Below are 23,399 nucleotides of genomic sequence, written 5' to 3' on the forward strand. Positions count from 1 at the left end.
TGTGTGTACAGTGCCCACAGAAACCAGAAGAGGAGGTCTGACCCCCAAAGCAGAAGTTATTGGGTAGTTGTGAGATGGGTGTCTGGAAGTGAACTCGGGTCCTCTGCAAGAGTAGCACTCTCTCTTAACTGCTGAACCCACTCTCCAGCCCCATCCCCTTAGTCAATGCACAGGCTATCCCTCTACAGCCCCTGAATGTGGCAACTTTATTTCTTGTCTTCCGGTCTTGTCTTTTGAGTGATGTCATTGCCAATTGATAATGCACCAATGTTACTCTTCATCAGGAACACCTATCTTCATTAATATGCTATTCTGTCAATCCTCCTTGTGGTGATTATATATTATTATTATTCCATTAAGATTAGATTCAAAGTTTCATTTTATTTTAGCAGATTTAAGTTGGAAACAAATTTCAGCAGTCCTGTCCTTGGGAGTCTATGACGTGAGCAGAGAGTCCCCTCCCTGTCCCCATCACGTAGCTGGGAACCTTCAGCTTTTGGGGCCTTTCCAATGCTCCTCTAGCTGGTTCCTGCTTTCCACAAGTTGGCTCTTGCATATCACAGAGTTAGCAAATGCTTTTCACGGTTGAGAGATTTTTTTTCCAACAGTTTACTCTTTCATCATGGGTGCCATAGCAATAGCATTTATAATACATTCCAAACAGACTTCTAGTTAAGAGGATTCTGTCCCACAGATCCACCAGAGAGAAGCTGAAGATGCACTGGCATTGCTGAAGGTTGGACTTGGTTAAGATTTCCAAGGCTTAACCATCCATTGCCAATGGATTCTTAGCTCAGAGGAGATGAGCGAGCAGCTTCCCACCAGGACAGGCCTCTGCTTGCATCCAGCCAGCTGCTCTAATGTCAGGTGGCTTTGTCTGTTGCCTGGAGCCCCTGCCTTTGGCAGTGTCCAGTGCTCACATAGGCCAGTTCAGACTTGAGAAGTCTGACTTCTCCTGAAAGAAAGGGTGTTGGCACCACAGCAGTGCCTACTTCCTATTATGTGCAGGTGACGAACAGAGCCCCTACTCAGCTCACTTCAACCCTCTCGGCTAGAGTAGATAGCCCAAGAGTTAGCTCGAAGGATCTGTGACTTGTGACTAGGCTAGATTCCACTTTCTGGGATGATGTAGTTCCTCTTGGCCCCAGAGACACACGGATATATTCAAGATCCAAGGACAAACTTCATAGCTCTCAGAGGATATTCATAAAGTCTTTTCAGGATAGTGACGTGATGTTTGTGACGTGCAGAGGCACATGACTTGTCAGCAGAGGCTTAACTAAAATTACTTGTGCTCATTGGCACTTTGTGAAGGTTTAGAACACTTGGTGGTGAAAATAGAACAGAGGTATGCATTCGGCATCCTAGCACTTCTGGTTGATTACTCTTCAAAAAAGCCTGGTCCTGGGTGTGAAGAGATGCCAATTTTTTAGGGGTACACATCAGAGATCTCAGAAAGCACCCTAACTCAGTACCCCCAGTTCATTCATCAAACCCACCCCTTTGTCCTTGAACAGTAGATGCTCCTGTTTGAAATCTACATGATGAGTTGAGGAGATGACTGAGTAAGGGGGCTTGCTGCTCAAACAGGAGACCTGAGTTCAAATCCCCAGCGCCTGCATTAAAAAGTCTCACATAGTTGTATATGGGCTGTAACCCTATTGTTGTGGAGGGCAGAGACAGGATTCACTGATTCTTGTTGACCTCCAAGTTCAGAGAAGAGACCCTGTCATGGAGGATGATAGAACAGGGCACTGGACATCATCCTCTGGCTTCTGTGTTTGAACTCACGTAGGTACACATACCAAACAACAAAACCAAAAAGCACTCAAGCGGCTCTTACAGTATAGGGGTACAGAGGGAGGTAAATACTTGTTCAAAACCAGGAGCCTCTTTTGGGGGAGATGTTTGGAAAGTTTTATTTGGAGACTTAGCTATAAAACTATTAATGTTGAGGCTAGAGAGATACCTCAGCAGTTAAGAGCATTTGCTGTTCTTAGTAGGACCCAAGTTCAGTTCCCAGCACACACATGGTGGCTAACCCAGCCACCTGCAACTACAGTCACAGAGGATGCCCTCTTCTGGCCTCTGTGGGCACTGCATGTGCATAGTACAGTACATGCATGTAGGCAAAGCCACTATTAAATAAAAACAAATGAATCTTCTAAAAAAGTCTGACAGCGTTAAATGTACCCCATGGCTATTACGGCATCCACACATTCATTCTGGCTCGCTATGTTCTTGAAGACAGAAGGCCACATGCTGGGCTCTCCTTGCATGAGTTACTTCATGGATGTGACCTGGCAAAGGGCTATTTCTCTGGAGCTGATTCTGGTCTCACAATTGGCCCCTCTTTTGATGGCTTCATTTCCGTCACAGAAACAGGGCTCACAGAAGGGCCATCATTCTTTTAAGTGCACTGTAAACCGACAACTGAATGCAGATGAGAAAGTGTGAATTTTCATGACCGCTCCTGGCTAAGCGGGATTCTATTTTAAAAAACTGGCAAAGAGCTCCTTTCAAAAAGATGGAACAACGTGGAGTCAAAACAAATGGAGATTATTGTCTGGGACCTACTATTTGATCCGATAGAAACTGGATGTATAGAAAGCTAATGAAAGAATTATTTGGTGGGGACCTCGAAGGATGGGGTGGTTCAGTTGGTAGAGCACTTGACTTGCAAACACAATCTGGAGTTTGATTCCCCAAATCCCACATAAGAGCATTGGGTACAGCTAACACCATTGTGTGCTTGTAATCCCAGCACTAGATAGACAGAATGATCCCTGGGGCTGGCTAGTGGGCCAGCCAGTCTAGCCTAGTTGTTGAGCTCCAAGCCGGGGAGAAACCTTGACTCAAAAAAAAAAAAAGACACTCTTTTTTGTTTTTTGTTTTTTTTCTTCCTCTTTTTTAATTAGTTTCTGGAGAATTTCATACAATGTATTTATTAAACTAATAATTCCTGGCTCCCCCCATATCCACACCACCTTCAGATGGCACTTTAGGTGGTCCTCCAGACTCACATACATGCACACATGTATGCACACACACCTGCATGCACATGTGCACTTGTGTACACGTGAACATGCTTACATACATAAAAAGGAAAGAATAGTATTCTCTGTGTCTAAGAGGAAGGAGGAGGATGTGTCTTATGTATCCTACCCTGGGGGCTGGCCTTGAACTTGCTAGGTATTGGAGGATGACCGTGTACTCCTGACCCATCTGCCTCTACCTTCCAGGCCCTGGGATCATGGGCATGTGCCTTCACGCCTGACTTTTCTGGTGTTAGGGATCTAACGCAGGACTTTGAAGCTCGGCAAGCACTCTGCCAAGTGATCTATAGCCTCAGCTTCTTGCAAGGTGGTATGCTAAGATGCAATAGAATAGGAAAATGTAGTCTCAGAACTCAGGAAAGCCAGGCCTCTGTGTGTGGACTCTTAGGCTGGGTGTGGACTCACACTGAGTAGTCCTGTACCTGTGGCCTTCCAGAATAGTTATGCATGGCATACAGTTGTCTCTCCTGTTCTGATTATAAAGGATGCAGCTTCCTGTCTCTAGTGTTTGGGTAGATCGAAGGTGTTCTATAAATGTTCGCTTTATGAAAGGAAACCCAGTATACAAATTGCTTGGTAGGGACTGAAGTAAGAGAGGTAAGAGAGGTGGTGAGGATTTTGCAGTTTGGTCAATGGTTTCTCTCATCCTTCCTTACTCTCTGGCTCAATATGGCTGACATTCTATCCCAGGTCTTTGTGCTAAAACTAAGAGCAAACACCATTGGCATACCGTCTGCTCAGACAGCCTCTTCCTTGTAATGAGCAGCGTCAGAAGGGCTTGGGTTTGTAGTGAGAGGTACTTGCTAAAACTTTGTGACAAACTAGGATTCGAAGACACAAGTCACAGTTGACCTAACACTTAAACAAAAGCACACAAATTTCTGGTGTCTGTCAGCCTAGTTAGCTAGCTAGCACAGGTTTAAGCTAACCTGGGTATTACATTACAATCTCACAAAGTCTGGGGGAAATATGAGTGGCAGAGAGAATTGCTTTGAAAGAAAGGACCTTGGAAAGGCACACGTGTGAGCAGAAGTCTAAAGTATCAGGAAGATAGAAGTTCAAGGCTAGCCTGGGCTAACTTGTGAAAGCCTATCTCAAAATAAAAATTAAAATAGGGCTAAAAACATGTATGATGCTGCAGGCTTAGCCCCTGGTATATTAAACAAATGAATCAATTAACCAACCAGCCAGAAAGTACCTCATTGACTTTATGAGACATGGTACCCCATGGTAAGAATCAATGTGTCTGGTTCAAATTCATTCATCTTTTTCCCTTTTTGATTGCTCAGTTACCATTATGATATTGAGCATTTTTTTTTCAGTTTCTACTCTTTCAACCTCTGCATACAATAGTACATCTCTGTGTTTGATCTCTCAAGAACACACAGATTATTCCAGAAATGCACGGCCGAGGGAGAGCAAACTGATTGGTGCTGTCTTGGGTACCAGGTGTGCTCCTTGGGCCAGTCTCTTAAGCTCTTTGGATGTACAGAGCTCTTTAAAAGATAAATGTGGGAGGAAATGCAATTCAAAACTCCAGGCGTCTGAAGGTGGGGCTGAACTCACAATCTGTGAGTTGTGGAACTTAAGCCCTGCCAGAGACCCCAAGAGCAGAGGCTCTGAGGGGCTGAGGAGGTGGAAGACCTCGGGCTGCAGCGGCTTCAGCGTCTGTACCTGTGTTCAGTCTATAAGATGTGTTCTTTGTGAACCGTCTCACAGGGGCCATCAACTTCCTGCGCTCTCTCCTGGAACCAGACCCTGTGAAGAGGCCGAATATCCAGCAAGCGCTGGCAAATCGCTGGCTGAATGAGAATTACACTGGGAAGGTGCCCTGCAATGTCACCTATCCCAACAGGTAAAGTGGCGCAGATGGAGGACCGCCTTCTCCAGTGAGACAGGGCCTGCCGTGAGCCCCCCCAAGCTCAAGACAGGAAGCTGTGCATGACTGAAGTCAAGGCCCTTTATATTCTGCCTCCCACCCCACACCCCCTCCTCTGCCTGGCTGTGCCCACCTTAGCAACCTCTTACCCACAGACAGGCCCATCTCGTTGGGCAGGAAGATGCAACCAAGGCTGTCCTATGTGTTTGTGCCAAATTGGTCCTGTGGTGCCTGGTTAGAGGAATGGAAGCTGAGCTACAGCACATCCCTCACCAAGCATCGCTCTGATAGATCTCATCTTCCCTACCTTCTTTCTAGTTCACTTAATGGGTTTATTTAAATGAACTGTGCGGTGTGTGTGTGTGTGTGTGTGTGTGCGCGCGCGCGCGCGTGAAAGGGAAAGAGAGAGAGAGAGAGAGAGAGAGAGAAAGATATGGGGTGGGGTGGAGGAATCTGCTGGTGAGCAATCCTGCCAGCATTAAGCTTCTTGAATCTCGTGGAACTGAGTCTTTCGAGCCTTCAGACCTGCTTCCTGCTGCTTGACTCTTGTGTCTTTCAGCCCTGAGTCCCTTGCCATAAAGTAACAGGAATGGCAGCAAGGAAGATCAGGCCGTTCACTTCAGCTGCCGTATTGTGGGCTTGCTGTCCATGTGGGAGGGTTACAGGCTGGTGCACTGAGAGACAAACCATCCACCCAGCTTGTGTCTGCAGACTACAGGTCGGAAAACCAGCACCAGAAACATTTCCTTGTTCCTTTTGACTCGTTTGTCATTCTTTGAGCCACTCTGAGTGAGGGATAAGGATCCTCCCTTTGGCTACTTCAAGCACGCGTGGGGACCACACAACTCCAGCTTTCTGGGATAGCTTGCCTCTTCCTTCTTCTTTTAACCCCTGAAAGCCTTAGACACTCTGTCAAACTTGGATGAGGACCAGAGAATCACAAACAAAGCAGGGAAGGGGCATCCTCTGTGGCCATATTTTTGAAAATCCCCAAGTCTTGGGCCAAGAAAGTCTAGAAATATTCACTAAGCCTTATGAGAGCTGAAATGCTGAGTCCCTTAAACAAGATGCTCAACAGGGCACTCACTCGGGACAGACGTTCGTAGATCCGAATCTAGGATGCTTGACCAAATTTACCCTTGCCCTGGGCATAGAGGAGACTTGGTCTAGTCACTATGTAGAATTCTAGCATTTGGCTCTCGGGTAGTAGTAATTCAGACACAGCCTGGGTTACCTAAGTTGTCACAGGAACCTGGAAATAGACACTGTTTTCCAATACCTGCTCAATTTGGGCCAGGAACTGAAATGGACACCAGAAAAATTATCCCCCCTGTGAGCCTGCAAACAGAGCTGAGGGGCAATGTCTTATCACTGTGGAACAGCGCACTGGCTGCTTCTGGTAAGAAGTGGGTAGCATCGGTGGCAACCAAAGGAGCCATTAAGTTAATGTCTAAGTGAGCATAACCCATCCACCCAACACAGGACCTGCCGAAGGCTGAAGATCTGGCCCTAGAAACACAGAGAACCCTTCCTGGGTTCCCATCTCTTCAGTGACAAAGACTTAAAGTATGGCTTATAGTTGTGTAGCCTTTCCTCAGGGGGCAAAAGGCAGGCTTTGGTGAGGTAAACACTAATTCAATTTCTTACACTTTTTAGTCTTCTTGGATAGTGTGTGTCTGTGTGTGTGTGTGTGTGTGTGTGTGTGTGTGTAAGAGAGAGAGAGAGAGAGACAGACAGACAGACAGAAAAAGTTGTGTACGTGTGTGTTTGAGAGTGTACGTGAATTTGTGTGTCAATGTGAGGGTGGGTGTGAGTGTGAGGTGTATGTGTGTATGAGAGTATGTGTGTGTGAGTGTGTGTGTTTTGGTGCTTGCGTTTATGTGTACTGTATATGTTCAAGGGTATATGTGTGAATCTGTATGTGTGAATGTGACTGTGTGTGAGGGTGGTGTGTTTGTGTAAACAACTAGCTAATAGATGGCAAAAGTGGTAAAGGTCTTGTTTAAAGAAAATAGCAGTTTGGTGTCTTCTGTTATCTAAGGTTATTGGATACAGAAGATAAATCTGTTTTGATAAAATAGGAGAGCAGAAATCTAAAAACTTGGGGAAGGGATGTGTTATTCATAGTTTTATTTAGGAAAATTGTTAATCTTCAAGGCAAAAATAATATATATTCCTAGTAATTGTTTTTCTGGCTTTATTGGCCCTTAAATAAAAGGTGAAGAAACATAGGCAAAGAAACATACTATATTTATTTGTAAAATCTATTTTCTAGTTTCCCAACACTGCTATCTCCTGGTTTAATTACTTTGGATATTGTCAGTGCTTCTTTCCCTTTGGGAAAGTCAAGAAAATAAAGCCCCGAGTTTTACACTGCTCTTCCGAACAGCTTTCTCCTATGAACTCATTTACTTTTAAAGGTACACACTGAAATGTTTAGAAATGACAAAGCTCAGTGTCTACAACTTAAAGCATGTTAGCAACAACAATAGCAACCCCAAATGCAGCAAGCATGGCAAAGCATACCCAGGCAACAGTCATACATGCTAATCACAGTCATCGCTCTGGATCTCTGGGATCATTCTCATGATCTCCCTGAAAGAAAGAAAGATATTAAAAATCTACAGATACCACAGGTGTGGTGGCACAGACCCCTACTCCCAGCACTTGGGAAGTAGAGGCAGGTGGATCTCTGTGAGTCTGAGGTCGGCCTGGTCTACATGGTGAGTTCTAGGATAGCCAGGGCTACATGGTGAGCTGCTTTCAGCCCCTGCAGTACTCAAATCTACAGACACTCAAATCTCCTATATAAGATGGTATAATTTGCACATAAGCCATGCTGCACACTCTTCCATACACTTTGAATTACCCCTAGTTGATTTATAATCGTTGTTATGCTGTATTGCTTAGGGAATCATGACAGTAAAAAAGCCTTTAAAATCTTTATGCTCAGTATGCATATAATTTTTTCCCTGAAATGTTCTAAGATTAATTGAGTCCTATGGATGGAGAACACACAGGTTATATAGTAAACCCACGACTGTTCTATATATGTGAAAATCTTCAAAATGGAAAGTCATGGGGGACTGGAGATGTGGCTCATTTGAGCTGGTGCCTGCCTGGTGTGAACAAAGCCCTGGATTCCATCTGCCCGCACCACATAAAGTAGGCATGGCTGTGTGCATATCCAGTTCCAATACTCAGGGAGTAATAAACAAGAGGGTCTGCTATTCAAGGTCATTCTCTCAGCTACTCAGAGAGTATGAGCTATCCTGGGCTGCATGAGAGAGAGAGAGAGAGAGAGAGAGAGAGAGAGAGAGAGAGAGAGAGAGAGAGAGAGAGAGAGGTGGACCTTCTGTCTGCCCTGCTTCTGAGTCACTCTAAGAAGGTGGAGAGGTGATTGCTTCCCTGTGTCTACTCCCTCATAGGATTTCTCTGGAAGACCTGAGTCCCAGTGTGGTGCTGCACATGACCGAAAAGCTGGGCTATAAGAACAGTGACGTCATCAACACGGTGCTCTCCAACCGCGCCTGCCATATCCTGGCCATCTACTTCCTGTTGAACAAGAAACTTGAGCGATATTTGTCAGGGGTAAGTGGGATCCCCGGAGCAGCATCTTCTGTCTACTGTTGCGAAGCTGCTGATACTTGATCCGTGCTGCTATTTTAGCCTAAAACGTGAGGCCCAGTCTCTTGAGTGTGGGATCAAGGACTGGCAAAACCCATTTCTTAGATGGTGCTGCTGGTCTGAGATGTGTTCCAAATGCTCTCCTGTAAAAGTTAGCTCTGGCTGACCCTGGAGGGGCTTAGCTGTTTGTCTTCTGTTCCCAGTTGTCTGTCCATATTCTGTCGCCTCTTAGCTCTTTGGGTTCTCACCATTAGAGGAACTGGAGTCTTCACTGCTAGTAAAAGTTGGACAGCAGTGCCTGGGTGTTTAAAGGACCGGGTACAGGAAAGCTATTCACTGGTCAGCCCTCTGTCTCGACGGTGTATGTCTGCAGGATTCAACCCACCATGGCTCAAAAGTACTTAGGAGAATATTGTATTAGTGCTGGACATGCGCAGCTTTTCTCCTGTTATTCCCTAAATAATAGTTGCATGGCATTTGTGTTGTATTAGGTATTGTAAGTAACTCAGAGATTTAAAGGGTCTGGGAGAGGAGCATAGTTTATATGTGAATTTTGTATGGTTTCCTGTAAAACTTAACACAAATTGGGATTTGTAGGAGGCCCTGGAACAAGTTACCTTAGGGTGACAAGACAAAAAAAAAAGAAATGTGTTTAGGATTCCGACTGCAGAAAATAAGAACACAGTGGGGTTTACTAGGTTAACTCTGGCAGCTTCGCACAGACTAGCTGTTATCAAGCCCAAGTGACAGGTGAAGAGCTGGCTTGACAGTTAAGAGCACTGGTTGCTCTTGCCAAGGACCTGTGTTTCTTTCTTTTTTTTTTCTTTCTTTCTTTCTTTCTTTTCTTTTTTTTTTTTTTTTTTTTTTTTTTTTTGGTTTTTTGAGACAGGGTTTCTCTGTATAGCCCTGGCTGTCCTGGAGCTCACTTTGTAGACCAGGCTGACCTCGAACTCAGAAAGCCGCCTGCCTCTGCCTCCCAAGTGCTGGGATTAAAGGCGTGCACCACCACCGTCCAGCTAGGACCTGTGTTTCATCTCAGAGCCCACAAGGTTATTCACAACCATCTGTAACTCCAGTCTCAGGGGATCTAATGCCCTCTTTTTTGGCCACTCCCACAGTATACATACATGTAGGCAAAACACTCACGCACATAAAATATAATTTTTTAAAAAAATTAAATAAAGAGAGTCTAAGTATGTCATACCACACATGAAGAACAGTCTAGACAGCAGTATTATGGCAACTTTACCATCTTGGCCACAGAAGCTCATCTGTCAGTCTCTCCATATAAATAATCTCTCAAGGAGAATGCTATAAGACAGTATTAGATTCTATACAGTACTGCTCTGCATTGGTACAGAAGCATAGCTACTTAGCTACAGTATAGACCAGCTCCAACAGAGTCGGAGAAACTCAGGGTTGACAGAAGCCCATCTGAGGTTGGACATTGTCTTAAAGATGACCTTGACCTATGCATAGAACAATGCATATAAGAACAATGAGCATGAGGTCTGGTGGCTTGTCTGTGTCTTGGTTAGGAGGACAGAATGGAGATGGTAAGATCAAACTTCTAGAGATAGTTCAGTGCTGTTTAAAGTCACACGATAACCTAATGTGTCACAGAATTCCACCAACCAGTAGGGTTAGAAACACTTTAGAGTTTTTATCTTAGAGCAAAAGATGAAAATACACCTGTACCTAGTGAAATGACCATCCCCCTAACAGGGCAGAAGTGACAACATAATCTCCACAAAACATGATGAAGCTCTTGTTAGCAGAGAGGCCGAGACGCATTTAGATAACATGGCTTGGTGACTAACCAAGGTCACCAAAGTCACCAAACATCTGGATGGAAGTACAGGTGTTCACAAGCTGACTCGGTTTATAATTTGCTTCCAGGAAAATTTACCCAGAGCTTTCTTGGTGTGTGTGTGTGTGTGTGTGTGTGTGTGTGTGTGTGTGTGTGAGAAAGAGAGAGAGAGAGAGACAGACAGACAGACAGACAGACAGACAGACAGACCCCGACTGACCAAAGGAAAGACATGTGAGAAGAAACATGAAAACTTTTCCCAAACAAGAACAATGAGCATGAGGAGATCAATGCTTTGTACTTCTTTCTGATGGGGACACATCTTGAGCTTTGAGGCTTTGAGACAGTACCTGTGTGGTGACCATAAGTTGTAGGAAATGATCCCGGGTGACATGTCCTCCTACTCTGGAACTGTGATAAACTGCTCTGAAAACAACTCAGAGGGGAGAAGATTTGCGTGGTTCAGATTCCCAAGTCATGGTCCATCATCCAGGGCAGCCAGGGCTAAAAGCTGGAGGCAGCACCAATGGAGGAAGGGTACATGTGGCTGGTATTCTAGCTTGCTAACTTTCTTCCGGAGCTCAGAACCACCTGCTCAGGAGAGGTACTGCCCTCGCGCAGTGTGCTGGGCCACTACATCAGTTAATAATCAAGATGGTTCCTCACAGACAAGCCTGGTACAGACAGTTGAATCTTTTCTCCAGGTGCTTCTAGGCTGTGCCAAGCTGAAAGCTAACACTAACGAACTACAAAGACAGGATCTGTAATCAAGCTTTGATATGTAATATCAATATGTAATGTATATATATATATATAATATGTGATTATATATCAATATGTGATATACAATATGTGTGTACACAATACATTTATATTATTCTGTCTTCTGTTACTATAAACAAAATACCCCAGGGGCTAGATACTCACTTAAAAAGAGAATCTTGGGGGCTGGAGAGATGACTCAGAAATTAAGAGCACTGACTGCTCTTCCAGAGGTTCTGAGTTTCAATTCCCAGCAACCACATGGGTCACAACCATCTATAATGAAATCTGGTGCCCTCTTCTGGCATGTAGACATATAAGCAGGGAAGGCATGTGTGTGTGTGTGTGTGTGTGTGTGTGTGGTGTATGGACATGTGAGTGTGTGTGGGGGGGTGTTTGTGTTGTGTGCATGTGTGTTCATCTTTAAAAAAATAGACTTGGTTGAGCCCATACTTTGGAAAGTGCAAGTCAGGCTTATGCCCTAGCCTCTGGGGTGTGTCCCCATTCTTTGTCATGACTTGCCAGAGAAGGGGAATAACTTCAGGCAGAAGAGCCAACTGAGTGAGGTGGCCTCCTTTCTAACAGCACACTTTCTTGATGACTGACTTACTGTATGAGACAATATCAGTCCCTTTCATGAATGTTCGTCCTGATGACCTCATTATCTTGTGCTGGTCCCCTTTGTGTTAAATGCTCTAACCACTTCTTAGTACTGACACACGAGGGACCAAGCTTTCTGAAGGCACACTCAAATCATTGCAGCGTATTCTGTTAATTTATTAAGTGGTAGTGATAGTAATAATAATAAGTGGCTCTCTGCTCTCATCAGAAGAACCTAAGAGAGATTTGAGGCTGTTCTTTATTTTCTCTCCTATAAAAAGAACACATTTCCAAGTCTCTTTCTCATCTTATCCTTTTAAACTCCTGCTTTACTATGTATTTTATAATGCAGATGACGAATTAGTACAATGGCCCTTGATGCATCATAAATATGCATATTCTTGTAGATGCCTTGGCACAACTTCTTCACTCATTAAGGCTCTGGGTGACACCATTTGGACACCACGCCAGAGGCTAAAAGTTAATTTTTCAAATGGTTCCCAAATAAGAAGGGCCTGTGCACACAGATTTTCTTATTCAAATAATGAATGCTGTTTAGAAATTTTGGAGTATCTTGACGGAGCCAATGTTTAGAGAAGGTCGTAGTTTCATATATTACTGAATAATGTTGCTACAGACTCAGGTGATCTAAGGTCTTTGGGTGTTTTTCAATGTTAGATGGTTCTTAGTTAGGGTTTTACTGCTGTGAACAGACACCATGACCCAGGCAACTCTTATAAGGACAACATTTAATTGGTACTGGCTTACAGGTTCAGAGGTTCAGTCCATTACTATCAAGGTGGGAACATGGCAACATCCAGGCAGACATGGTGCAGGCAGAGCTGAGAGTTCTACATTTTCAGAGGCTTCGAGGAAAATACTGGTTTCCAGGCAGCTAAGACGAGGATCTTAAAGCCCATGCCCATAGTGACACTCCTAATACAACAGGGCCACACCTAATAGTGCCCTGAGCCAAAGCATGTACAAATTGTCACAGATGGAAGGGTACTTGTGCCTTCTTACCCATTTACACCTAGGAATTTTGGTCACTCATACTGTCTTGACGCTGTACTATACATAGTTCATGTCAAGCAAGGGGGACTTTGTGTCAGAAATTCTTAGGCTGTGTCTTGCTTAGCCTGGTCTCCTTGCCTTCAGCTGTCTTTTCCTCTCCAACTTTGTTTAGCACCAGTTTCAAGTGTTGCACAGCCGACTGTGGCTTTGTCCAGTGAAAAGCATTCCCTGGAAATCTAGACCATGTAATTAGTTCTGACTGGAGTAGGGTTTGGTTTACCTGAGCAATAACACTTAACTCTTTGATCATAAGATGTACCTGGTATAAGAACCCATTTTCTAGGCAAGTGGAGGGAACTGGTTTCTGCCTATGGCTGCAGCTGGTCCACACAGCGATATCCAGATGTGGCCCTTAGGCACTGTCCCAGTTATCTTGGCCAGTCACCAACAACTCATGTGTGGTTTTCAAATCCAGCCCAGTGAACTAGCATACCCACCTCCCCGTGTTTGTCTTTCTTTCTCTTCTGCTTTTTTCTTTTTATCTTTCTTTTATCAAGAAATACATATTTTAAGCAGCCTCCTTCACTGGCTTCCACTGCAGCTTGCTGTGACTCTCCTTGGGGTGATGTAATTCCATCACCCTAAGCCATTTTTGTTTGTTTTGTTTTGGCTTTTTTGAGGCTGGGTCTCCTGTCCCAGGCTAGTCTCAAACTTTCTGTGTAGTCAAAGATGACCTTGAACTTCTGACCCTTCACTCATCTCCCATGTCCTGGGATTACAGGAGTAGCTACTGTGCTGCAGATGGAACTCGGAACTCAGAGCTCCAAGCTCTAGGCAAGCTCTCTACCAGCTGAGCTACCTTCTCAGCTCAGTTCTACAATAAGCAAGTGGGCATGCTGCTTCCTACACACTGTGGCAGCTGCTTGTTCTCCCAGCTTAACGATTTGGTTTCTGCTTTCTCCTCTGACGGTAAACACTGGGCAGATGAAAGAACTGAGACCCAATAGAGAGTAGAGCCCTGCCCAAGGCTGTCTGAGTCTCCTGGGCTCTGGGTTCTCTTCGCACTTAGTACTGGGATGAGACTCTACACTGCAGCTCACTGGTGTTTCAGGCATTTTTGACATTTTCTCAGCTAAGCACAGGTTGGAAAAAATTCATGACTGTGTAATGGACGTTTCTACTTCCCAAAACTTAACTATGCTTCTTATTTCTTTCTCCGGAAGAAATCGGACATCCAAGATAGCATCTGCTACAAGACCCAGCTCTACCAGATAGAGAAGTGCAGAGCCACCAAGGAGCCCTATGAGGTGAGTGGCCCAAATTCAGGGGCTCTTAGCCCATTTTAGGGGAGAATGGAAAGAAAACTAGATGTCTTAGTTAAGGTTTTACTGCTGTGAACAGACACCATGACCAAGGCAACTCTTGTAAGGACAACATTTAATTGGGGCTGACTTACAGGTTCAGAGGTTCAGTCCATCCATCATCATCAAGGAGGGAACATGGCAGCATCCAGGCAGGCATGGTGCAGGAGGAGCTGAGAGTTCTACATCTTCATCTGAAGGCCACTAGAAGACTGGCTTCTAGGCAGCTGAGGGTCTTAAACAAACACAGTGACACACCTACTCCAACAAGGCCACACCTAATAGTGCCACTCCCTGGGCCAAGCATATATAAACCATCACACTGTAGGACACAGAAATAGCAGAGGACCAACAGCCTTAGAGCTGAGCCCTGGAGAACTGGTCTACAGTAGAGCCAATATTACTCAGTCTCTAAATCAGAGGCTTTCTGTACCACGTATCACTAGGGGCATTTACACGACTGTGTGTTCAGTATATATCACAGACCACTGACATGCAGTCTTGGGAGGCAAGACTCTACTAATTTTTTTTCCCTAGTCTGTTAATAAGATTTGCTTAAAGGCCTTTTGTTTTTAAATTTCCATTTTATGTATTCATTAAACATAGTGTTGCTTTACATAAACACATTTCACACAAGTACATAGACTTTGAGAGTACTTCCTGAGTACTGCTCTCTTCCTTTCTCCCCGCTCTAGAATTAACCCTTTGTCTCCCTACACATCTTCACTCATGGAGTAGACGTATGTGGTTTCTTGTGTTCTGTAAAATCTAGGACCCCACACTAGAGAAGCATGGTATTTGTCTTCTGAGCCTGGCTTAATTCACTTACTATAGTTTTCCCCAGCTTCACCCAGTTTCCTGCAAAGGACTCAACTTTGTTATTCTTTATGGCTGACAAAAACAAAACCCAAACCAAACCTTTTGTGTAGATAGGATATAAAGCACATATTCCTTGCCCATCCCTCAGCTGTCCGACACCTCTGGCTCCGTAGCTTGACTATTTTGAGTGAAACTGCAATAAATCTTGATGAGCGGGCATCTCTGTGATGTGCTGACTTAGAGGTCTGCTGGGTGGCTCCTTCTGAAATCCATCTAGACAAATCCCTTGAGCACTCAAAATTGGAAACAAAACACAGGGTGCTCAAAATATGGCGGAATGGCACAGCTGGCATGGGAAGGAAGAGGTAGGCGAAGAGCAGAGAAAGTTCTAGGGGGAAGTGAGTTTTCCAGTCAGATATCGCTGGAGTCTTGAATGACCTGCGGTGTACCTAAGAGCAAAACACTAAGGTTCTTGAATTTAGTCAAAATTAGCTTCCTATGGCAGCTCTGATTGCTACAAACTTGGAGCAGAAGTACACACTGTGAAGAGGTTTTGTTGAGGATTTTCAGACCCAGCACCAGCATACAGGACTTCCATACCACCAGCGTTCCCCATTGGTTCTTTTTACTCAGTTTCATTCCAAGAAGACATACTCTTCCCTCTTCCCTGTAGTTTGTCACAGCTGGGGCCCTGTCGGTGGAACTTTGTGGTCAACTCAAGAATTCATTCACTGAAGGAGCGATAAAAAAGGGCTCCTCCTCTGGACCGTGGCCAATCCCTCTTCTTCTACATCAAATTTTCATCCTGACAATGTGAGAGGCTCACCTGCTGCTAGGGAGGCCTCCCCTCCCTCTAGGGTTGGCCTGGCTCTAAGGCCAACACTTTGAGGGCTGAGTGTGAATGTTACTGAAGGTGGAGGCTAGGCTTTGTTAGCTATCCACTTTAGACAGAGCCTGGGGGCAGGGGAGGGGAAGAGAAAAGAGGAGGAGGGAGATCTATGGGGGCTGGGGGAGGGTGGCGGTGGTGGTGAGAGGGATGCTGGAGGAACTGGGAAGATGGTTTGGCAGAAGTCGTAGAGCTGTGTAGTTGTCCTGAGGATGCTGGGATGAGCAGCTTTGAGGAAGCGGAGAAGGCAGAAAACCCAGTGCATGGATAAAAGGGGAGAGAGAACTTGGCCTCTGTGGGAGGACACAGGGCTGGGCGGAGAGAGGCTGAGGGAGTGAGTCAGAGAAGGGTTGGGGGTAGAGGAAATTAATTAATTGCCTCCTTTGTCTGAGACCAGTTGTGAGGCTCTAGGATAAAAAAGATGGAGAAAGGCCTTGGGAGGATGGGCCAGTAGACCCTAAGCGATAGACCCATGCAAGGTTTTTAGGCTGAGGGTAGGAAAGTAGCCTTGAGAGCCAGGTGCTTCTGAGCCCTGGGCTTAGCTAACCAGTTCCTACTCCATGTCACCCTCCTTAACACTTCCCCCTGTAGTCCTCAGAGGAGGCTGTGTCCTTTCTGGGAGCATAGAGTAGCAACACACTATCCATCAGCAGCGGCATAGAGTATCTGTCTTAAAAAGACAGACCCTCACTAAGTCCTGCTATGTAACTCATTGTCCTCAGAGAAGGTCCTGTCTTGCCCGGGGCCATAGAGTAGATGCACATAGTTTCAACCTGGAAAAGACAGCCCCTTACCGAGCCCTTCTATGTAACTTGTCCTCCTCAGAGGAGGTCTTGTCCTCCCCAGGGGTATAGAGTAGAAACACAGTATCCATCTGAAAAGATAACCCCTCCCCAAGCCTTCCGCTGTAACTGTAAGCTCCTCAAACCCTCTACTCTCTGCTCCCCATCTTCCACCTTCTCCCAGCCCCCTCCCCTCTTCTCTTGGGAGGCTCTGCCATGTCCTCCTGGTCCCCTCATAGCTGCTCACCATTCTCTTCTCTGCACAGTAGCTAGAGTGGGCCTGTTACTGTCCTTGAAGCCTTTGGAGGCTCCACGACATGACCACCTATGTAGAAGTCATTTGCTTTGCCTTGGCTCCATTTCTTGGCCTCCCACCCAGTAGAAACCCAGTCTTTTTCTTGCTTTGTGCCCACTTCCCCAGCCTAGAAGGTTTGTTTTCAGCATTGCCTACCAGGGTTGTGCCTACCCTCTTCATTCTTCCTGGATCTTCTCCCTACTTCCTTTGCCCAGTCAGTGCCTATGTATCTTCAAATATGGAGGTATGGTCAGACCCCCCCAGGACCCTTGCCTTTCCCTGACATCTGCCACTGGGTCCCCATCCTCTCTCATGCAGCTCTTGTACAACACTCTATTGTACAGGGCTGGCCTCAGCACTTTCTCGTTTGTTTGAGGGAGTCACCCTGATAAACAAATGACTCTTCCTAGTTTGGCCCAGGAGTCCCTCAAAAGCAAGGACTGTGTTAACATCCAAGGAGCCTGCATGGTTCCTGGCATGATGAAAGTCTTCTGTAAATATTTGCCGAGTGATGAAATGGCCCTTGCCCTGTGTCAGAAATGGAATGAACTGAGGCAAGAACAAAAGAGGCTGAACGGCCCAAGAGCAGCCCTTTAGGCCGCTGCCTGCGTCATAAGCAAGAGGCAGTGTCACTAGACTAGTCACCCTGCTGGAGTCTGGAGGGTGCGAAATTCACTTCTAGGTATTCACTCAATTAAAAAAAAAAGTGCATGTACCTGAGTGTCCCCCAGGCCTCCCTGCTCATGCCCGTCTTTTTATCTGCACCACTCTTATACCCAGCCTTCTGCGGCTATGTCTGGAAGAGCCAGAGCCCTATTGGGAAAGAGCCCCGTCTTTCATTCAGATTTCTTTTCTCTGACGGTTATTTCCACTTGGCCAGAGAACACATGGCGAATGTTTGAAACATTTGTTGAAATATTGAACAGTTAGGATTTAAATAGGAGCACTAATGGGCAAACTGCATCTCAGTTTTCTATGATCCATTTGTTTCTCCAATGTGTAGTATTACTTCTGCTAATTGAATCACAGGCTATTACTAGATACCCGACTCATCTCTGTTGGAACCTAAAGAGTAGAGTGAGGCTGGCTAGAAAATGTTCTAGGAAGATCTTAGGTGGCTCAGGATTCACTGCAGCCTCTCTGAGCCCCCCGGGCTTCACTCCACTTGCCATTGGCTGACATGGGAAGGGGTGAGAGTGGGAGGGAGAAAACGCTGGGGTGAGGGCAGATGGGGACAGACAATGGAGTGTGAGGTTGCAGTTCATCATGGGTTTGGCTAGGAGGGCCACATCCTCCTAGGATGGCATGAAGCTGTATCCTGTGCCCTGAGTGTGCGGGTGGCCTCTTTTATTTCCTCATTTCTGTTCTTTTCTCTACTAGAGGACAAATAAGCCTAATTGAGTTTTCAAAACTTCCCTTTGGGGATTACAGTGCTATGCTGCTAAGAATTATCCTTCCTCTTCATGTAAAAAGGCAAAGACTGCTTTGTAAAATTGGAACATAAAGTTGGGTGTGTGGGTGCATGTCTTTAATATCAGGACTTGAGAAGCAGAGGCAGGGGGATCTCTGTGAATTGGAGGCCAGCCTGCCTACACGTGAGTTCCAGGACAGCCAGGACCCAGTCTCAAAATTAAGGTGTGTGTGTGTGTGTGTGTGTGTGTGTGTGTAGTAAGACATGTATCTTATTTGGAAACACCAATGTGTGATGTCGAAAGGACCCCTGGGCCCAGTGTAATGGAAATGGGATAGACATCATTTTTAAACTATTTATTTAAAATGGCTTCAAATGGAATACATATAATGGAACATGCTTTTAAACACAGAATTTATAGGAGACAGTGCCTATAGACCTCTGTGAGTTCAGCCTATCCAGAGCTACACAGAGAGAACCTATCTTAAAAATAAGTATGGTATAAAAACATTTTTGTTTAAATCTCTTTTAAAATGTTGATTTGTAAAATGTGAACGAGAAGTGTGTGTGTGTGTGTGGGGAGGGGTGTCTCTCCAGACAAGGTTGAGGTCATGGGGCAGCAGGGGACTGGATTCTTCTGACCTGGCTGTTGTACCAAATAACTCTTGGCTCTAGAGCTCAATGTGACTTAGGCTGGTTCCTCCTGAGGGCTAGGAGATGGAACCTACTCCAAGGCTTTCTCTAGTGTCTGATGGCTGCTGATCTTCCCTCCTTGGCTTCCTTCTTATGCATTCTTAGATGTGTCCAAAGTCTTAGAATGACATCAGCCATATTACAGAAGGGTCCCCATGATAACCTTGATTTAACTCGATTATTTACTATAAATACCTGACTCAAAACAAGGTTATATTCTGTGGTCCTAGAAATGCTGTCAACATGTGGGGACTGTAGGTTTAAAAGTTAATATTAAGATGTTCGGTTTATGGCTTATTTAAAAATCTCTATAACTTGGGGCTGGAGAGGTGGTTCATCAGTAAAACACTTACTGCTCTGGTAGAGGACCCTGATGTTGTTCCCAGCACCCACAAAGAGGCGCATAACAGCCCTTTGTAACCCCAGTTTCAAAGGGTCTGAAGCTATCTTCTGTCCTTCTGTACATACGTGGTGCATATGAACTCACACAGACACACATATACATAAACATAAAAATAAAGTACAGCCAAGGAGCTGGTTGCTATTGATGCCTGCTGTGAAAGGGAAAGCCTATCTCCTCCGATGGAGTGTTACAGCACAAGATGAACTCTGTGGCATTTGTTTATTTGTTTGTTTTGATTTGACTTTTAAGAGAAAAATAGAAAGAACATGAAATGGGGTGGTGGATAGGATCAAGGAGGAGCTGGGGAAGAAGGAAACATGGTCGAACTACCGTGTTTTTTGTTTGTTGGTTTGTTTTTTAGTAACAAAGAGAAAAGAAAGCATGGAGTCAGGTCAAGTAGTTTGTGCCTCTGACAGTTAGAATGGTAGCTCCACCGGGGACAGAGAGGCTGAAAGAGATGTGGCCCAGCAGTTAGAGGCACTTGCCACTAGAGGACCAGAGTTTACTCCTTAGAACCCACACAGTGGAAAGAAGATCCTGCCCTACAAGGAGTCCTCTGACCTCCACAGGCATACCATGGTGTGCCTCCATACACGTATTTAACAAGCAAAGTTAGGCAGTGGTGGCGCACGCCTTTAATCCCGGCACTTGGGAGACAGAGGCAAGTGGATTTCTGAGTTTGAGGCCAGCCTGGTCTACAGAGTGAGTTCCAGGACAGCCAGGGCTACACAGAGAAAGCCTTCCTCGAAAAACCAAAACAAACAAACAAGGGAGAGAGTTTGAGCTGGGAAAAAGTCTAAGGAGAGCCTCCCAGCTGTTGGGTAGGATCTGGTTCTTGACATGGTACTGTGTCCATGGGTATCTTCACTGTGGGGGAGACACGTTGAACTGCTGCTTTGTTGGGAGAACACTCCTCCCTCCTGAGCTTTTAGCATTTAATAACTTTGCCTGGAAGATCTCTGCCTGTGAGTCAGGATATGTGATCCCTCCTCACACTGCAATTCAAGTTGATTCTTTTTGTGAACATTGAAATGATTAATTTTCCATCGGGGGAGCCATGGTGGGGTAGAGTTCTGGGAAGAAGGGATAAATGGAGCTTCTTGAATTGAAGAGAACTGGTGTTCTTCACAGGCCTCCCTGGACACCTGGACGAGGGACTTTGAATTCCATGCTGTGCAGGTAAGAACTTGAGGGTTTCTGATGGCTTAGCAGGCTCTCCAGAGAGATGCAGTCTCTCTCACTTGCATACACATATGAAAATAGAAATATGGTAGAAAGATAGACAGAGAACCAGCTTTTTAATTCTTGTGTGTGTGGTGTACGTGCATGTACATGTATAACTAAGGGGACGAGAAGAGTGCACTGGGTGTCCTCCTCTATCACTCTGTGCCTTTTTTTTCTGAGGCAGGGTCTCTTCCTGAGCCTCTGTCTGGTTTTTCAGATAGGCTGAAAGCCCCAGAAATCTTCTTGTCTTTGTGCTCTCAAAATGCTAGGGTTACAAGTATGCGTAAGACCATGATTGGCTCGTTACATCCGAACTCAGGTCCTGGTGCGTGGGTAACAAGCTCTCTGAGGCACGGAGCCAGCCCATCAAGCCTGCTTGTTCTCTTCTTAAGGCTTTCAACCGATTGGATGAGACACAACACATTAGGAGGACCATCGACTGTCCTCAGCTGATGTGGATGCTGAAGAGCCTAGACATTCCCTTTGTAGCAGCATTTACAGTTCTCGGCTACACTCTAGCCAAGTAGACACATAGAGCTAACTGTCACATGATCCTGAGTATCAGCCAGTCTCCCCTGAACCAACCTGCAGCCTTCTTTCCTTATCCTGAAACAAGGTGCACAGACTCCTGTCCATAGTTGATCATATTCCCTTCAGATGGCAGCTTGGTGCTACTGTGCAGAGCTGACTCTGTTTCTCCGTCTTTTACTCCTGGCTAGATGGTTTGATTTATGAACCAACCTTTCTTTTTATAAACTCACTTATAGTTGCTGATTTTTTTTTTCTGCAGCCAAATCTGGCTTTCTCTAGCATGATAGGCACAAAGGAGCCAATATCGACTGGCTAATGACATCTGGAAATGTTGGCCATCTGGGGTGGGAGGGGTGGGCAAGTGGCTCTCTGATGCTGAAAGAAGCCAGGTGACTCTCCTTGACTGTCAGTCAAACTCCTGGTGAGTTTCACTTGAGCATCTTCAGCTGCCCTCAGCCACCAGGGCTCACCCTCAGTAAGGGAGAGAAGTCAGCTTCCTAAGGGGCAGTCCCCCCTTCAGCCTGGTGTGGTAGGAGTTCTGTCCCTGTTAGTCAGACTGTTGGCCAGTCTGATCCGTGTATCAGCAGGTACAGGAGAAATTCTTGCTTATGCTTGCGGAGCTGAGAAGGACCAACACTTCTGGTTAAAGACGGAGAGAAACTTCTCTGGAGGTGATAGTAGTTGTTCATGGTCAAGGGAGTTGCAGAGAGCCGGGGATGGATTCAGCTGCCAAGCCATGACTGTGGCTGTTCAGTTCACTGGTGACCGCCACACCTCCATGGACAGTGAGGAAGGGAGAGTCTAAAAGGGAGCTCAGGGCTTAGAGTCTGAGAATCAGCCTCCCCTTGGGTTGGCTGCTGGAGCGGATTCACATCTGTTTCTGAACACTTGGTTGGTGTTGGTTTCTTCCACTGAATGGTAAATCATCCTTTCTGGGTCCACATTAAAAACTTTTGTATACGTTTACATATCTCTGCTAGGTACAATTGAGGACCAGAGGCCAAGATTCTGCTTGTGGGGCTGTAACAATGGTTCAGTGGACAAGGTACACTATAGTTTGAGAACTTGAGTTCAGATCCCTAGCACCCACATAAAAACTAGGGGCCATAGAAGCCCTCCTGCACCTCAGTACTCAGAGAGAGGGCCCCCAGAGGTAGCTAGTTAGCCTGGGCAAATCTATGCTCTCCACGAGACTCTGATTCTGTAAAGAAAACAGCATGATTGAAAACAGCAACTGATATCAACTGATGTCTCTCTGGTCTGCACATGAACACACACACACACACACACACACACACAAAGCTGCTTGCATCCACCTCATATGGTCTTCTATTCTGACTTGGTGATATAAAACTTACCTATGGGTTAAAAGGGAAAAGTGCTTAGAGTCAAGATGGTGAATTTCCTTAGCAGTTCCCTAGGCCTCAGTGATGCTAGGGGACCCAGACCAAAGAGAATCAGGGAAAGCAGGACCCTGGCAGCCTCAGCTCTGGTGGATGGGGCACAAGCCCTCAGAAGGAAGAATACCATCTATTTTTCTCTGAAGATTACATCCTGTTAGATAAGATATTGTTAGCTGCTCCCTAGGGGATTTCTTTTGGAGAAAATAGGCAAATATTATGTGATCATTGGCATGTGTTTGGGGTAGTGAATCAGCTAGTTAAATAAGCACATGTTCTTTGGACCACTGAAATTCCACATGAACTGTCCCAAGGTTCATGCCCTCCAAGGAGTACTGAAGATTGAGCTTTTAACTGCTCCCTGGGAAGAGTTACTATGAGATCTTTATGGAGACGCATGTTCTGAGGGTTTGTGCGGCATGCTGGGGCTTAAGTCCAACAAGGATGGCCTTAGCAGGGCTACCTGGAGGTGTTTGGCCTGCAAGCAGTTCCCTCTTCGCATAACGAGGCCCTCTCCTCATTGCCAAGTAAACCTCCCTTGAGTACAGGAACTTGTTCTTACAGGCCAGCAGCCTTGGTCTTCCTCGCCAGTAGACGCTGACATCTTGCCTACTTCTTATTACTAAGTTCAGTCTGAAGAGAGACTGGCTGTAGAGCTTTATGATCTGATTCTTAAACCATCGAAACCCCCAAAGGCGGCTAGAAAGGAGCCACAGTAGTGTCCTACAGCTGCTGGCTGCCCTCCTGTGCCTGGGGTACAGAGCAGCCTGAAGGGGCCTTTGCTTCTCTCTCCTTCTCTCTCCTCTCTCTCTATCTCTCTCTCTCTCTCTCTCTCTCTCTCTCTCT

At 45.6% G+C, this 23,399-nt stretch overlaps 1 protein-coding gene across 2 annotated transcripts in view; it reads left to right on the forward strand.

Moving 5' to 3' along the window:
- Positions 1 to 23,399, forward strand: part of Hunk (hormonally up-regulated Neu-associated kinase) — a 113,426-nt gene that overhangs the window by 81,170 nt on the left and 8,857 nt on the right. Inside the window, exons 6-9 of one of the 2 annotated variants that reach the window (XM_031364360.1) lie at positions 4,776 to 4,911; positions 8,364 to 8,526; positions 13,972 to 14,055; positions 20,530 to 20,577. In XM_031364360.1, the coding sequence (XP_031220220.1) occupies positions 4,776 to 4,911; positions 8,364 to 8,526; positions 13,972 to 14,055; positions 20,530 to 20,577 (431 nt within the window). The remainder of the gene's footprint in view (positions 1 to 4,775; positions 4,912 to 8,363; positions 8,527 to 13,971; positions 14,056 to 20,529; positions 20,578 to 23,399) is intronic. The other variant, XM_031364361.1, reaches the window with a different exon arrangement.

This window comes from Mastomys coucha, unplaced genomic scaffold, assembly GCF_008632895.1.
Source record: "Mastomys coucha isolate ucsf_1 unplaced genomic scaffold, UCSF_Mcou_1 pScaffold12, whole genome shotgun sequence".
Taxonomy (NCBI): Eukaryota; Metazoa; Chordata; class Mammalia; order Rodentia; family Muridae; genus Mastomys; species Mastomys coucha.